The sequence below is a fragment of the Lemur catta genome, chromosome 15 (assembly GCF_020740605.2).
Source record: "Lemur catta isolate mLemCat1 chromosome 15, mLemCat1.pri, whole genome shotgun sequence".
Taxonomy (NCBI): domain Eukaryota; kingdom Metazoa; phylum Chordata; class Mammalia; order Primates; family Lemuridae; genus Lemur; species Lemur catta.
The window spans coordinates 56,982,730-56,998,131 of NC_059142.1; the positions used below are offsets into that span (position 1 = coordinate 56,982,730).

Genomic DNA, 15,402 nt, shown 5'->3' on the forward strand with positions numbered 1-15,402 from the left:
CTCCCCGCCTCCAGGCCCTCCCCAGGCCCCGCTCGCCCCGCCCCGGCCGCAGCCCCTTCCCCGGGCTCGGACCCCCGCTCGCCCCAGACCCAGCCCCTCCCCGGGGCCCTGCGCCCCACCCCCCGACGCTGCCCCTCCCCCGGGCCCTGCCCCCCAGACCCCGTCCACCGGCCCCGGCCCTGCCCCAGCCCCAGCCCCAGTCCCCGACCCGCGCTGCCCCTCCCCGGGCCCGCAGCCCCGCGGCCGCGCTCGCCGACCGGCCGTTGGCTTGTGGCCACGATCCGCGGCGCCGGAGCCTGCTGGAGCCGCGGGCCCGTCCCCGCCCAGCCCCGGCCTCCGGCGCGCAGACCCTGAGGGGGCCGCCGCTTCCTTCCGCGGGCGCTCGGCTCGGCTCGGCGGCCGGGGTCCTCGAACGGCCGGGCGGGGCCGGGCGGGCGGCCGAGGGGCCTCACCGAGATAGATGTCTCCGAAGGAGCCGCTGCCGATCTTCCGGCCCAGCCGGTACCTGTTCCCGACTCTCAGCTCCATGGCGGCGCGGCCCGGCTCGCTCCTGCCCTCCCGGCCGCTTCCTGGGTCTGAGCTCCGGGAGGCGGCGCCGCTGCTGCCGCTACTGCGGGTCCGGCTGCCGGCTCCGCCCCCCTCACGGCCCCAATTTCACCATCGCTTTCCGACGACCTCGCCGCTCCCAGCGCCTCAATACGGGGCGGATGGGACAGTCCGAGCGCCGCCGCCCCTGCTCCGGCCCCTGCCGGCCCCGCTCGCCCTCTCCCCGCCGCGGATGGACTCGGATCTTCCGGGCCTAAATCCCCCTTCAGCTGCCTGAAGGAGCCGCCGCCATCGCGCTGTGACGTCACTTCCCCTAGCAACCCGGAGGGGCGGGGCCGGCTCTGGGGGCGGGGCGGGGCCTCCAGGTCGGGTACGGACGCCTGCCGGCCCGGGGCGCCCCGGGACGTCTGCGCCTGCAGCCTCCGCTGCCCGCCAGCCTCTCTCACGGCCCCGGGGCCCGGCGGCCGGTGGCAGCCGCCTCTGAGCCGCCGAGCCCGCAGAGGCCGGGCCCAGCCCGGAGACCGGGCAGCGTTTGTGTCGAGTCTGTTGGAGCCGAACGTCCGTCCCTGCGGAGAAGGTGGAGGCTGATGGCCTCCGCGGTCTGGCCTCCGTCCACGCGCGGGGAGGAGGCCTCGGAGATGCACCCGCGGGGCGCCCCGTCCCTCGCCAATGCCTCCGCGACCCCGGCCCGCCCGCTGAAACGGAGGGGGAAGCAGCTGAACGGCATTTTGGGACCTCGCCTGCAGGGCGCTCTGCCGGGGCAGAGGCACAGGACGGCGGGGTCACCGCCCGGGGCTGCGGAGGGGAAGAGCAGCTGAGCAGCCTGGCGAGGCCCAGGGCTGGTCTCTCCACTCCCAGGCCTTTCCTGCCCACCTCGCAGCCTCAGTGGTGCAGCCCCTGCCCCCAGATGGCCGCAGGTCGGGCCAGGGAGCCAGGCATTGGTTCCGAGGTCACACGGCAGTACCTGGGACTGGGAGGTGCCACAAGCAGCTGCCATCGCTGGCTGAGCCGTGGGCAGTTGGGAGCCACCCAGTTGCTCAGTTTTATGGGGGTCAGAGGGGGGTTTTGCCAAACTAGTAAAAATAACCTTGTTGGCAGAATTGCTCCTGGCCTTTTTGTTGGGGAACAAAGCCCAGCTTTCCTGCTGGAGAAAACCACGTGTGTGAGCTGGAAACAGAAGCGTACTGGCCTCTTCACTAGCAGCCCCAGCCTGAGGCCAGTGGCCCCTCTCAGGCCTCAGTGCCCTCTCTTGGAAAGGAAGCTGCAGCTTGTGGGGCGCTCCCAGGCCCCAGGGTTCTGCCTGTTTACTCTTCTAATTGGTCCAAATGGTCAGCAGGCACAAGGACCAAAGTTCTTGTGTCACTGGGTGGCCACAGTGGCTGTAATGAGGCAGCGCCCTGGAGGCCCAGGCGTGAGCCTGTGCTAAGGGCCACTCACGGGGCCGTGTTATCCCAGCACCACGCTGCAGGTGGCGTGCCTCTGTGTACCTCAGTTTCCTATCTGTGAAGGCTTGTAGAGGCTGTGCTCAGGACAGCTGCTCCCCACTTCCGGCCTCTGTGGTGAGGGATCCTCTCTGTGCTCAGATGCTGCCCTCTGAGTCTGCTCTGCCAGCCACCTGTGTGACCTTGAGAAGGGACTGAACACCAGTGCCCCATACAGCAACAACCCCAGCGCAAGGCCACAAAGGGTGTGTTCTTGTTGGCAATGGCTTGTTAGCCACCCAGCTATGGGACTCCAAGTGGTGCCCACACCTGGTCTGGCACACAGTAGGCACTTGATAAACGCTGGCTCCATAAATGGCTCATATGGGTGGGTGCCCAACTCCAGGTGGGGCCTAAGGCCAGGCCAGCCCCCAAAACAAATGTGGGGTGCAGACCCTGCCTTCAGAGCCCGGGCTGCTAGGCCCCACTCCCGGGCCCACACTTCCTGGCAAGAGTGCTGGCCTGGGCCTTCTCCCTCAAAACTCATGCCCAGGACTCCCCAGGTGTATTCTGGGCTGGGCTTTGTTCATAGTTTATTTACGTATTATTTACTTATTCCCTAATCCTCAGTACCTGTGAAAGATTTTTTTTTGTTTTGTTTTGTTTTTTGAGACAAATTCTATGTCACCTGGGCTGGAGTGCAGTGGTGTCATCACAGCTCACTGAAGCCTCACACTCCTGGGCTCAAGTGATCCTCCTGCCTCATCCTCCCAAGTACTGGTACTACAAGTGCCATCACACCCGGCTAATTTTCTATTTTTTGTAGAGCTCGAGTCTCGTTCTTGCCCAGGCTGGTCTCAAACTCCTGGGCTCAAGTGACCCTCCTGCCTTGGCCTCCCAAAGTGCTGGATTACAGGAGCGAGCCACAACTCCTGGCCCTAAAAGGTTTTTTTTAACGACCTGCTCTCCTGGGAACTAACAGGAGGACAGCACTGGCCATTCCTGAGGCATCCCCCCCATGACTCAAATGCCTCCCACTAGGCCTCCGCTCCAACACTGGGGATCACATTTCAACCTGAGGTTTGGAGGGAACAAACACCCAAACTGTAGGAACAGGTAAAGAGGAGGTTTTACAAATTCTCATTCAGAAAGAAGCTGTTATCATAACAAAGGACAGGCATCGGACTGGCCCTGGCTCTGCTGTGGTCTGTGTCCCCCAGGAAGCCCGTGTGGGACACTTCATCCCCTGTGCGGCAGTGTGGGGAGCGGGGGCCTTTTGGCAGAGGCCTGTGAGTGGGTTAACGCTGACTGTCCCAGCTCTTTCCACCAGTCCCCCACCTGCCCCTTCTGCCACGTGAGGACACAGCATTCATTCCTCCCCTCCAGAGGCTGGGGTAGCAAGGTGCCCGTTTGGAAGGAGAGACCCCTCATCAGACAGTGAATATCTTGGACTTCCCAGCCTCCAGAACGGTGAGAAATAAATTTCTGTTCTTTATAGATTATCCAGTCCCAGGTTCTTCGCTGTGCAGCACGAAAGGACTAAGACAGGCTCCTGTGGAAGCTGCACAGAAACATCTTCAGACAGCTGGGCGGGCGCCCAGGACTCGGTTGCCCGGTGGGACCTTGGTACACAAGGATCCAGAGTGTCACGCTGGGATCCCAGCCAGGAAGGGCCCAGGAAGGCCTCTTAGTGAGCAACGAATGAGGCAGAGCCTCGATCCCAGACAGGGAGACACAGGAGACAGGGCACGTGGTGAGCCCTCTGCCGCCGCTGTGTGTGTGTGCCTGCACATGTGCACAGCTGCACACGTGTGTGTATTGTGCATGTGCTACGTGTTAGAATGTACACATGCCCATATCTGCGTATGCACACACAGGTGCATGTTCTGTATGTGTATGTGTGTGCATTTATGTGTAATGTGTTATATAGGTGCACATGCACAGGCATGCATGTGTGTATATGTGCATGTGTGTGTACCTGTGTGTACATACAAACACTGGTGTGCATGTGTCCGTGTGTGCACGGTGTGCATGCACTTGGTGTGTGTGTACTTGCATACATGTGGAGCTATAGGGGCGAATAGCTGACGATCACCTCTCTGGAACGGGAACAGTGAGTGTAGGGATGCCTGGCGTGGAAAGTGCTGCTGCAGGGAGTCCTGCCTGCAGGAAGCTGGGGGCAGGGCGTCAGGCAGTGACATCTTCCCAAAGCTCCCATCAGAAGTAGGGAAGTGGGGAAGTGCTAGGAAAGGGGAAACCAGTGTCTGCTACAGATTTCATGTCACCTGCCAGGGGTGGAGGGTACCGCTCTGTGCCTTGCAAAGAGATCACGCACCTCAAGCCTCTAAGGCCAGAACTCACCTGCCCCGGGGTATGACCCCACTGTGAGCAGCCGCCTTCTGGGGACAGCAAGTCATCCTGAGCCCTGCACATGGGCAGGACAGGATGAGCCATGCGGGGTGAACAAGTACAGGCTCTGGGAGCGGCTCCCAGGCCAGAGTCAAGGGCAGGGTGGCCTGCTGGGACAGACCTCACACCCACTGGGGCTGAGGCTCTACACTCTGCCCGAAGTCCTAACGCGGACTGGCCCTCTGCTCGCCATTGAGCACTGTGACTGTCCCATCCAGAGCCCTCGTGAGCACACCCAGGTTGGGGGTCAGGGGCCTCCCCAGGGCTGCTGCTGTTTCCTCTGGGACCCCTGGGCCCCTGCGCTGAGCCCAGGGAGCTCCTGGCGGCAGCTGGGAGACTGGGCGGGAAGGCGTGGGTAGCTGGGGCGAGTGCTGTGGGCAGCCTGGGGGCCTCAGAAGCCTGTGTCCGTCGGCTACAGGGGACAGGTACCCCCTGGCACATGCCCTTGCACGGTGAGTGGAAGAGGCAGCCAGTCCCGGAAGTTTCTGGAGCTCTCTGGAGGGTAGGGCCAAAGTGGTTCCCCTGGGGCTGAGATCTGGGAGGTCCGGGTCCTTCCGCAAGGCCCCTTCTCCCTCCTCTCCCCTCCCCAGCCCCCAGGGAGTCTCAGAACCTCTGGGAGACCTTTCTGGTGAGGCCCATTTGCTGGCAGGCTTTGGGCTGGATCCCAGGGGCAGCATAATCCGCCTGTGTCCCTGTCCTGGGGGGCGGTGACGAGGATGTCCAAGCCAACGCTGTATGAGTAAACAGAAACTACCAACCGGGCAAGGGCTGCGGACGACCCAGAAGGGTGCCAGGGGGCACAGGGCCTGCTTGGGGCTGCAGTTTGCAGCTTCCAGCAGCTTCCAGGGGGAGGTGATCTTTCCCTAGCCCAGGTCTGAAGAGGTGACCTCAGCCTGGAGGAGAAGAGCCAGCGTGCAGGGTCCCAGGTGGACATCCAGGAGTGAGAGGTGCGTGTGAGCTCGTGTGCTGTGTGCACGTGTGTGGGCAAAGCCACACACAGCTGCTGGCCGAGGGGAACCCCAGGAAGTGCGGGGGCTCCTCAGGCCCAGGTGGAAGCCCAGGAACGCAGGCCTCAGGTCCCCGTGCCCCTCGCCAGCCCTGGCGACTAACCTGGCGGAGGGTGTGGCCTCTGACCCCACCAGGAGGGGGCGGAAGTGAGTCCGTGCCCAGCCTCTCCCGGCTCAGCCCCGGCGCGGCAAGGCCAGCTGGAGCCGGGACTGTAGTGTGCCTGCTCTGGAGACGTGCTGTCCAGAAGTGGCAGCCACCAACCACAAGTGGCTGTTTACGTTAATTAAAATTCGATACAGTAAAACAGTAGTTTCCCAGTCTCAGGAGCCCCATTTCCAGTGCTCAGTGATACTCAGCTTGGACAGGCTCTGGAGAGCAGAGGTGACTTTGCTCCCCAGGGGCATGTGCTGCCACCGCAGGGGGTGATCTTCCCCGGTGGCAGCAGACCAAGGCACGACCCCTGCCCCGATCCAGCCTGGACTAGTGTGCAGGCCTCTGTGAATGTGGCCCCTGCCATGGCGGGTTTACGTGGGACAGGTGAGGCCGTGAGCCCTGGAGACGGAGGGGGTGGAGGAGCTCGCCGTGCTAGCCCTGGCAGGGCGGGGGGGCCCACGCGTCTGTGCACACTGCACGGCAGGGCCGCCCTCCCTGAGCAGAGCTGTCTGGGACCAGACGGGAGTCGTGAGCGGGGAGCTGCGGGGGGTGGGGGGCTGCGCACCTCCCTACCCCGAGCCTGGGACTTTCCCCTGCCAGCCGGAAAGGTGACGGCTGCCTGGGCTGGGTGAGGCTCTGGTCTTCGTGTCCAGAGGTTTCCCACAGTTACTGGGCCCAGCCCTGGTGCCCCGTCCCTCCTTAGCCCGGTGGCCTCGGACAAACCACGTAGCTCCTAGTTGGCTTCTTCTCCAGGGAAGCTGGTGGAACCAAGTTCCTCGGATCTGCTCCACTCTCCCTGCCCAGGGCGGGGCACACGGGACGTGGTCCGTACACCTTCTTCTCTGGATGAGAAGCCAGCGCTCCGTGGTGAAGACGTCGTGTCCTCGCTGTGTCCTCATCTCCGCAGGGCAGCATCCTTTCCTCCAGAGCCAGGAGGAGGAGCGAGGCTGGGAGCCCTCTGGGCCTGGCCTGTGTCTCGCTTAGTGCCAGGGAGGTGCCCGGCTCACCCAGAGCACAGCGACAGGTCCCCTGGCCGCCTCCGCCCTGGGGAGGCACAGGGGCTGCACGAGGCAGCTTTGCCGGAGCTCACGGGGCTCTGGGAGTGGGCGGAGGGCAGGCTGGGCAGGACCAGGGTCCGGGTTTGGTGCTCCAGGAGCCCTGAGGTGCACGCAGGCACCTGGCCAAGGGCCTGGCCCACACAGAGGCTGCAGCCCGATGCCCGTCCTGACTGCCGTCTGGGAGCCCTGGCCAGGTCCTCACACGGTGGGCAGAGCCTGCTGCCTTCACCCACTGGGCAGTCCCAGCCTCCTCCCTCTGCCCCAGACCTTGGGGCCCCCGCCCAAGAAGCCCTGTTCCATCCAAGGGCCTGGGGGGAAGCGTGGCCCTGCTGCTGCCGCCCAGCCGGCCGCCCACCTTGGCTGGGCCTGATCTCCCATCACAGCATGCTCAGTGGTGTCGGGGGCGGGGGGGGTGCACAGCTCAGAGGCCCTGGGAGAGCCAGGGGCCAAGCAGGCCCTGCTAGCCTTGACCCCTGACCTGTGGCAGCTCCTGGTGCAGCATGAGGGCAGTCCATCCTCCTGTACCTGCACTGACGCTGTCGAGCCCCTCTCGCGGGAGGCCTTTCTCCTGGCCCCACCACCTCTGCGCACATAGACAACTGGCCGGGCCAGCCGCCCTTCACTGTCCCCTCCTAACCCCCACTCATGGCCCTGGGGAGGGGCTGTGCTCAGCCCATGGGCAAGCAGTGGGGCGATGCCCACATGACTGGGGCGCCTGTGCCCAGCCCAGCCCGAGGCAAGTCAGAGTGGCTGCCAGGTCCCCCTGCCACCCACGGGCCATGGCTACTGGTCAGGGCAAAGCTAGGAGGGTCATGCCTGTCCCCCCGTCCCTCCCCCCGGGTCTCCTTCCTCTCTCGAGGCCAGCACAGAGCCAGCCCACATGCCCTGCCATGCCCTGCCACCAACCAGGCCAAAGGATGACCTCAGTCTGGCGCCTGTGCTCAGCCCTTGTCACCCCTCTTGTCTCTGCATCTGGCAGCTGCACAGCGATGCCTGGACAGTGAGTCACCAGTGAGCTGCTCCCGGTCCCAGTGCCTGTCCGAGCCCTCCCACCTGCCCCAGGTGGGCATAGCCTCTGGAGGTGCTGCCCAGCAAGCTGGCAGCCACAGGACCTTCCCCGGTGCCTTGTCCCCAAGCCATCACAGGTCTGTCCACCTCAGGCCACCTCTTCCTTTCTCTGCTGCTGCCTCATCCAGGCAGGACATCCCAGCCAACCTGGCCAGCAGAGCCCTAGAGGTCAGGTCGAGTGACCAGATGACACACGTCCCCTGGGGAGGCTACTGGGAGGGGTGCCCCAGGGGCTGAAGCAGGCACTGAGAGTTCTGGGTCAAACTGCAGCAAGACTGGGGACCTCGAAAATGCCTGGGAGCTCAGGGAGGGCGGTGGGGCAGCGGGGTCAGGGCTCAGCCCAGAGCGGACGCGTGAGTGTGCGGGGAAGGACGGCTGACTGATGGCTGGAAACAATCGTGGTGACGTCAGGACGGGTGAGGTGGTGAAGGCGGCTGACTCAAGACCAGCTCTGCCCTGGGAAGCAGCAACTCAGGGAACAGCTCAAGTCAGAGCAGACCCAAAGAAACAAAGAGGAAAAAAGGAGAAGTTAAAAAGGGCAGAAATCAATGGGGCAGGAGGAGAGGGAGGGAGAACCAAGGAACCCCAGAGCCGGGCACGGACGGGACCACGCGAGGGCGCCCTGGGCCCAGGATGACGCGGCGCAACCACACAGAACACACGAGAAAGGAACTCACTGGGAACAGCACAGTATTGTGCAATAACAGCATTAGAAACACATGAAAACCGAAACGAAGTAGGTAAGTGCCCGGATAGCTATAAAATGACAAACACAAGAGCCCAAAGCGGAGGGAACAGGGCAGACCCGTGTTGGTCGGAGCCTCCCCTTCCCCGCAGGCGGCTGCAGCAGACGACTCCCACCCGCCTCCAGGGGCCAGTCAAGTCCTGTCTGGGACAAAATGTTCCGGAAAGTGAAAAAGAGTGGACGTATCCAGCTTGTTAGGAGGTCAGGGCAACGGGGACCAGACAAGGACACACAAAGAACAGGAGAGGCCCGTTTCACTCAGGAATTTAGTGCAAAACATCTGAAATAAAATATTAGGTAACTGGACCCAATTATATATAAGAAATAGACTTCGTGGTCCAGTTTCTCTTGTTTGATATCAGACACTATCGATGCAATTCATCCCACTAACAAGCTAAAAAAGAAGAATCCTCTGAGTCCCTCAGGCACAGACACGCATTTGACGCAATGTGATAGAATCCATCTATGTTGTTTATGGCTGAAAGGCTCTTAGCACAGCGGAAACGGAAGCACGTTTCCTGCCTGTGGCAGAGGTCACACCCCCGTGTCTGCAGCACCACGCGTGTAATGGGGAAAGTCCGGTGGCTGTGACCACGACCAGGACAAGGGGCCAGCGACGTGGCTCGCACAGCCCGGCAGCCACGCTCCTTGGCATTTGCTCCGCTGAACTGAAAACTGAGACGCACACAAACACCTGCATGTGAGTGTTTACCCATCTCCATTCTCAACCGTCCCAGACCGGGAGGGACCGAGACACGTGTCAGCAGTGAAGGGACGAGGCCCCCGGCACAACCGTCCGAGGACGCTAAGGAGGGTAAGCCGTCAGGCCACACAGAGGCACAGAGGATCCCAGATGTTTGCTGTGGGAAAGAGGCCGGTCTGAAAAGTGACACAAGTGTGATCACCTTGACATGATGTTCTGGAAAAAACAAACTGGAGACAGCGAAAGGATCAGTGGTTTCCAGGAGTTTGGGGGGCGGGGGGAAGGGACAGGTGCAGCCTAGGGAATGTTCACGGCAGTGAAACGACTCTGTGTGACTGTACAGTGGTGGACATACGAAACTACACGTTTGTCCAAACCCGGAGACCGCGCAGGAGAGAGAGTGAGCCTCGGCGTGTACAAACTTAGTCATTTCCGAGAGGAGGGGCCTCAGGGACCTCCCTGCGGGGGTGGGGGAGGTGCCGCCCTGAGAACTGGAAACGGTGGGAACCGCACGCCCAGAGCCAGAAGGGGCTGCTCACACACCGTCCTCCATGGATGGAGCCGCTGCCCGCGGGGCTCGCGGCTAACAATGCTGAACCCCGTACGTGCGCACTGGAGGGGATGGAGGTTAGGGGCCCGGTTTCTCCCTGTGGGAGTTTACAGATAAACACGGGAAAGGCTACAGCGATCCACGTGGCGAGAGATTAGGATTAGAGGCACACTTCGCTCTCTCACTGAGCGTAGACACAGAAAGCATTACTGGACCTAGCGGGGGGCCGCTCACTCCCCTGGCGGTACAGCAAGGCCAGGCCCTGGAGCTGAGAGCCGCGGTGGCAGAAAGAGCAATTTTTTTTTTTTTTTTTTTGAGACAGAGTCTCTCTCTGCTGCTTGGGCTAGAGTGCCGTGGCATCAGCCTCGCTCACAGCAACCTCAAACTCCTGGGCTTAAGTGATCCTCCTGCCTCAGCCTCCCGAGTAGCTGGGACTACAGGCATGCGCCACAATGCCCGGATAATTTTTCTATATATATTTTTAGTTGTCCATATAATTCCTTTCTATTTTTAGTAGAGACGGGGTCTGGCTCTTGCTCAGGCTGGTCTCGAACTCCTGAGCTCAAATGATCCTCCCACCTGGGCCTCCCAGAGTGCTAGGATTACAGGTGTGAGCCACCAAGCCCGGCCAGAAAGAGCATTTTATTTGCAGGAGTCTGGTCAGGAGGAGCAGCAGTGACTGTCACCGCGGGCTCAGAGGCCAGATCTCTAAGGGCAGGTTCGTTTCAGACAGGCCTGGCCCCAAAGGCAGGATGTCCCCAGGGGGAGGGAGGGAATACCACAGGTGGATTCAGCGGCTCTGGGGTTCTCAGAAAGGAAGGTTAGGGTGGGTGTGAGGGGCCCCTCAGGGGACGTAGCACAGAGGGCGGTGGTCCCAGTCCATCCCAAACCCTAACCCTAACCCTAACCTCTCGTCTGCATTACCCATCTGCGGGGGTTGGAAAACGACTCAAGGATGCCCGTTAAGATGCACCTTTCAGTTTCCACGGGGAACCGAGAGCCCTGGAGTCTGGCTTGGTGGAGGCCCTCGTTCCTTCCCATGGGGCCGCCCTGCGCTTTTCCAGGCTAGTGAGGTGCCCGGGACTTCCCAGAAGGGACTCACATTTCCTTTATTTCCGTGCTGGGGGCCCTGCCGCCTGTCTGTCTCCATAACTGTATGCGGACCTACGCAGGTCGGCACTCCCACGTCCGTCCCTTGGCCGGCCCCAGTGCCTCCTGCTGCGAGGCTGTGGCCGCGGCATCTGGAGTGGAGGCTGTGGGTGTGGGAGGGCGCGGCCCGTGGGCAGGCGCTCTGGGCCGTGGCCAGTGCCACAGGCCCCGCTCCAGGTGAGGGAGCGCGGACACCCCCCAGGGAGGTCGGACTTACCAAGTAAAACCATGGGACGCCCAGGTAAACCTGTACTTCATATAAACAGCAAATAACTTCTTCGTGTCATATGTCCCGTGCCAAGGAGGTAGATCTAGAGGGATGAGAGCAGATCTGTGGGGCTGTGGGGAGAGGGCGGGGAGTGATTGCTGATGGCAGAACGTGTGGTTGCTGGGCTTCTTATCTGCACAGTAGCTCAGGTGCCTTTTAGAAGCTGTGGGAAACACAGTTTGGCAGAATGTCCCCAGTTATCTGGCCCCAAACATGGCCTTGGCTGACACTGGTCCTGGGTCCTCTCACTCTGCAGTCCTGCCCCTGGGGCAGCTGCTCCACTCCTCAAGGTGCGTGATTCCTGATCGACTCTTCCTGTTTGCTTCAATTCTCCAGGTGTGTGTAGAGCAGCAACCACGCTGGGCTGGCACCTGAGACCCAGCCCTGCTCCGAGGAGCCCCGAGGTGGAGCCGTCAGCAGGCACACACGCGTGCACACGCTTGGACATGCAATGCCCGCACCCACCGTGAGTCTCCAGGGTGGGGCAGGCCGTGCAGCTGGACCAGGGAGGGAGGGCGCCTGCTGGGGTGGCTCAGACCCGACCCCTGGCCCAGCCTCAGCCCACCTGCCGAGCTCTCTGCCTGGACTCTGGACGCCAGAGACGCCCAACATCCTGACTTCACGGATCAGAAAACAGGCGTGGAGCAGACTGCACAGCTGGGAGTCTCGGGAAGTTTTAAAGGACTGGCCTTGATTCTTGCTTCTTCCTGGGAGCCAGTCCAGGGACTGGACCAACGACGGGCTCCTTTGTAGGCCCGGCTGATTTGGGGGTACAGAAGCGTGAGCATCCCCGAGTCCCAACGTCACCACCAGGGGGTGGTACTGGCCAGCAGTAAGTCGGCGCCTGTGTCCCCAGCCTAGAAAAGGACCCTGTGGCCCTGTGGGCTGCTTGGCCCTGTCCCTGAGACCCCAGGGATGCCAGGTGCCTGCCCCAGCTGGGGTGGGTCCTGCACAGCTAGAAGCCCCCAGTTTCCTTAATCTTTTAGTTACCAGAAGATCTATGGGTTGGTTCAGTCTTGTCTTTCTGTGGCTTGTTTTCTCCAGCTGTGGATGTTTAGATAAAGCGCACAGCAAGCGCGTCAGGGATGTACGGGGGCAGGGGGGGCGGTCCTCACACCCATGCTCCTGGGTGAGGGGCCCGCACGTGGGCCGGGGTGGGCACGTCCCGCCTGGCGTCACTGGCAGTGAGGGAACTTCTCAGATTGACGTGAGACCCACCACCCTGTGCGTGCGTTGGCCGCTGTCTCTCCAGCGCAGGACGGTGGCAGCCTGGGGACAGGGACCTGCTCGGGGAGCAGAGGAGTGAAGGTGGCTTCGGCTGGCCCCGAGCTTCCCAGCCTCCCAGCTCACACCCTCCGCACAACTTCGGTTTTGCTCTGACTTCAAAAGGAACAGGTTAAACTGAAATAAATATTTAAAGCTGTTTTTAACCAAAAATGTGTTATTCATTGAGTGCAGCGGCAGAGGGTGAGGCTGGTGTGACGTGGCTCTGATTTGCCCGGAATGTTTAATTCTTGGCATTTTTTACCTAAGCTTCATTTTAGGCTGGTCCAGTGAAGCAGTGGGAGTGGAGAAGGAACAGAGGAATCTGTAGCTCCTTGTGATCAATTAGTTGTAAACACCACTGCACCCGGACCAGCCTATTTTATGCCTTTTAGGGAGATGCCATTCTGTGGATAAGAGCAAAAAGCAAAATCAGCCGCCAGGGCCCCGGGTTAATGTCTTTTACGTGCGATTTATTCGAGGAAAAGGGTCTGTGGCCGACTGGCCTGTACAGCTGCTGAACCCAGCCCTCCAGTTTCGGGGCTGGCCCAGAGGAGGCGGCTTCCTCCGTATCAGTACGGTTCAAACCTTCAGAATTGCAGACTCTCTCTCAAATTCCCCCAGCTCTTAAGCATGAACCCTAAATCAGCAACAGCGCCCTGGAAGGAGGGAGGCGAGGGCAGGAGGGTGGCCACACTCTCGTCCCCATCCTGCATCTGCTGAAGCCCAGGGAGCCCCACCTGGGTCATGGCCCACCCCTGCTGCTGCAGCCTGTGGACGAGACACTCACGGGCCTGGGAGCCACTGCCGATCGACAGGCTTGGATTTGCACCTACCCCGCGGCCCTGACCCCGGTGTGATGTGGGGCAGGCAAGAAGGCAGAGTCTGAGGGAACGTGTGCCCCCTGGGGGTGTTCCCAGGTCAGGAGCCTGGGCCATTGGGGGGTGTTGCAGTTGCCTCAAACCCGACAGCACTGAGAATTCCAGGTGCCTCAGGAAAACGGCAGCCATGGAGGGAAGGAGGCGGGGTCTTCACAGGCCTTTCTAAGCTGGACCTGGCCAAGGAGGCCGGCAGGGCTCGGGCTGTCCAGGGGCTGCGTTTCCAAAGGTCTGGGAGTGGGGCAGGGCCTCCTGACCACCCTCCCTCTCTGGCTTCTCAACTGGGGAGACACGAGCCCCCCCGCTGCCACATGGGGCCGCTCAGAGCCACGCCAAAGACCCTGCTCCAGCTCGGGTCTCTGCTGGCCTCACAGGGCAGCCCCCACCCTTGCTGTTGTTGAAGAGAATCCCTGCCTGGGTGCTGGGGGCTCTGCTCCGTGGGGTCTTGCATGCGCTCCCCCACCCCTCCCTTGATCCCTACCTGCCTAGAAACCACCCCTAAGCGGAACGAGGTCATCTGCAGATGTGTGTGCAGGACGTCGAGGATGTGCGCACGGTTTCCAGAGCCCAGGCTTGGCGGCACCATCGCCCCTGCCCTCTCCAGGGAAGGCTCCATGACCCCCAGCACTCGTTCGCTCCCGTGCAGCTCAGAGGCCGTAACCTGCACGGCTCCTTGGGCCTCTGGGGGCGTCAGAGACTCTGGACTCAACAGGGAGCTCTGGGCCCCAACCGGGCTCTGGATCGGCCTGGGGGAGATAACACCCACCCTATGGAGATGCAGCCCCAAGAGGGCTCAGGACAGAGATGGCCACAGCTGGATGTCACAGGCCCTCCCCTTCCTGTCTCTCCTGCAGCCATTCTCCCCACTTCAGAGTGATACAGGGAGACCACATGTTTCGCACTCTCTGGGGGGGTGTGACTGGTGATGCTAACTTTCCTCTTATTTGCTTATGTGTTTTCCACATTTTGACAAGGAATTTGCATTACTTTGAAATAAACAATACTGGAAGTTATTTTTAAAAGGACAGTCTCTAAGCGCATGATTACAACGTGACTACCACGATGATGACCCAGGGCATGAGAAGCGTGACGAGGGGGTTCAGGTTGTCCCACAGCACTGCCAAGAGACCTGACCGGGGCACATGGACATGCTTCCACACTGGGACTTTCTTGTCCCTTGGAAGGACAGAGGCCACCAGCAAGTCAGGGAACTCAGCATGTGGGCAAAGCGAATGGGAGGAGGAAGGGGGTGGGAGTGAGGGATGGTGGCTGCGGCCCCTGGACAGTGTCAGTTTCAGAGGCCCCACCTCCCTGGCATATCTGCTCTCCTACCCTCACAGCCTTCTCCACCCTCTGTCAATTTATCACACCTCCCTCCCAGAATGGAAGCTCCACCCCACAGAGCTCTCCACCTGTTTAGTGCTCGGACCTATCTCCAGGGCCTGGGCCAGCGCACAGTTCAGTGATGGATGGTTCCCAACACTGATCACTGACATCTCTGCACTCAGACGTGAATTGTTGACTTTACAATTTACTGACATTCTATACACCCAGAGAACCATGTGGCACTTGGTGTTACATCAGGACACTGGTGTATGTTGTTGGGTTCCAAGTGCCAAAAACCAGGCTGGGAGGTCAGCTGGATTTTCATTCAGTTTTCAGGGTATGAGGGGTCGGGAGGGAGACACGTCGTCCACTGCTTTCTCTCTTCCAGGGACTGAAACAGGAAAGGCCCAGCCCTGGTCACTAACCTGGAAGCTTGAATTTCGTCGTCATCCTGGCCCTCCTTGACTGGTGGGGCTGGCGCTGCCTGGATTGATCCGTCCCAGGGAAGAAGAGCACAAGACCAATGAACCAGGGTTTTCTGACAAAGAGCTCTGAACAAGGGCTTAGTGAAAAACTATGACTTTATTTGATTAAAAACAACATATAAACAAACCAGAACAAAACAAACTGCAAAAATGGCCAACATTTGAAAACAGATCTCTTCCCCTGCAGACTACAATCTCCAGTGCCGTTGACAGGGCCATGTGGTGCCCCAGAGAGGGTCTAGGCAAAGGGGAGCACACTTCTGTGCCGCTCCAGAGTCTGGAATCTTCCAGGAAGCGAGTGTTACATGAGTGACTTGCCACTGCAAGGCCAGGGTAGGGCCGGCGCATGGTCCTGTGCCCCGTTCCCCACCT

The 15,402-nt window shown here is 60.9% G+C and overlaps 1 protein-coding gene across 3 annotated transcripts in view; it reads right to left on the reverse strand.

The window, feature by feature from the left end:
- The window catches only part of CSNK1D (casein kinase 1 delta), a 33,155-nt gene extending 32,271 nt beyond the window's left edge, over window positions 1-884 (reverse strand). For 2 of the 3 annotated variants that reach the window (XM_045569785.1, XM_045569786.1), the window contains exon 1: window positions 453-871. In XM_045569785.1, coding sequence (XP_045425741.1) covers window positions 453-528 — 76 coding nt within the window. In that variant the 5' untranslated portion in view covers window positions 529-871. Of the gene's footprint in view, window positions 1-452 lie in introns of all 3 variants that reach the window. The other variant, XM_045569784.1, reaches the window with a different exon arrangement.
- Window positions 885-15,402: the final 14,518 nt, after the last annotated feature.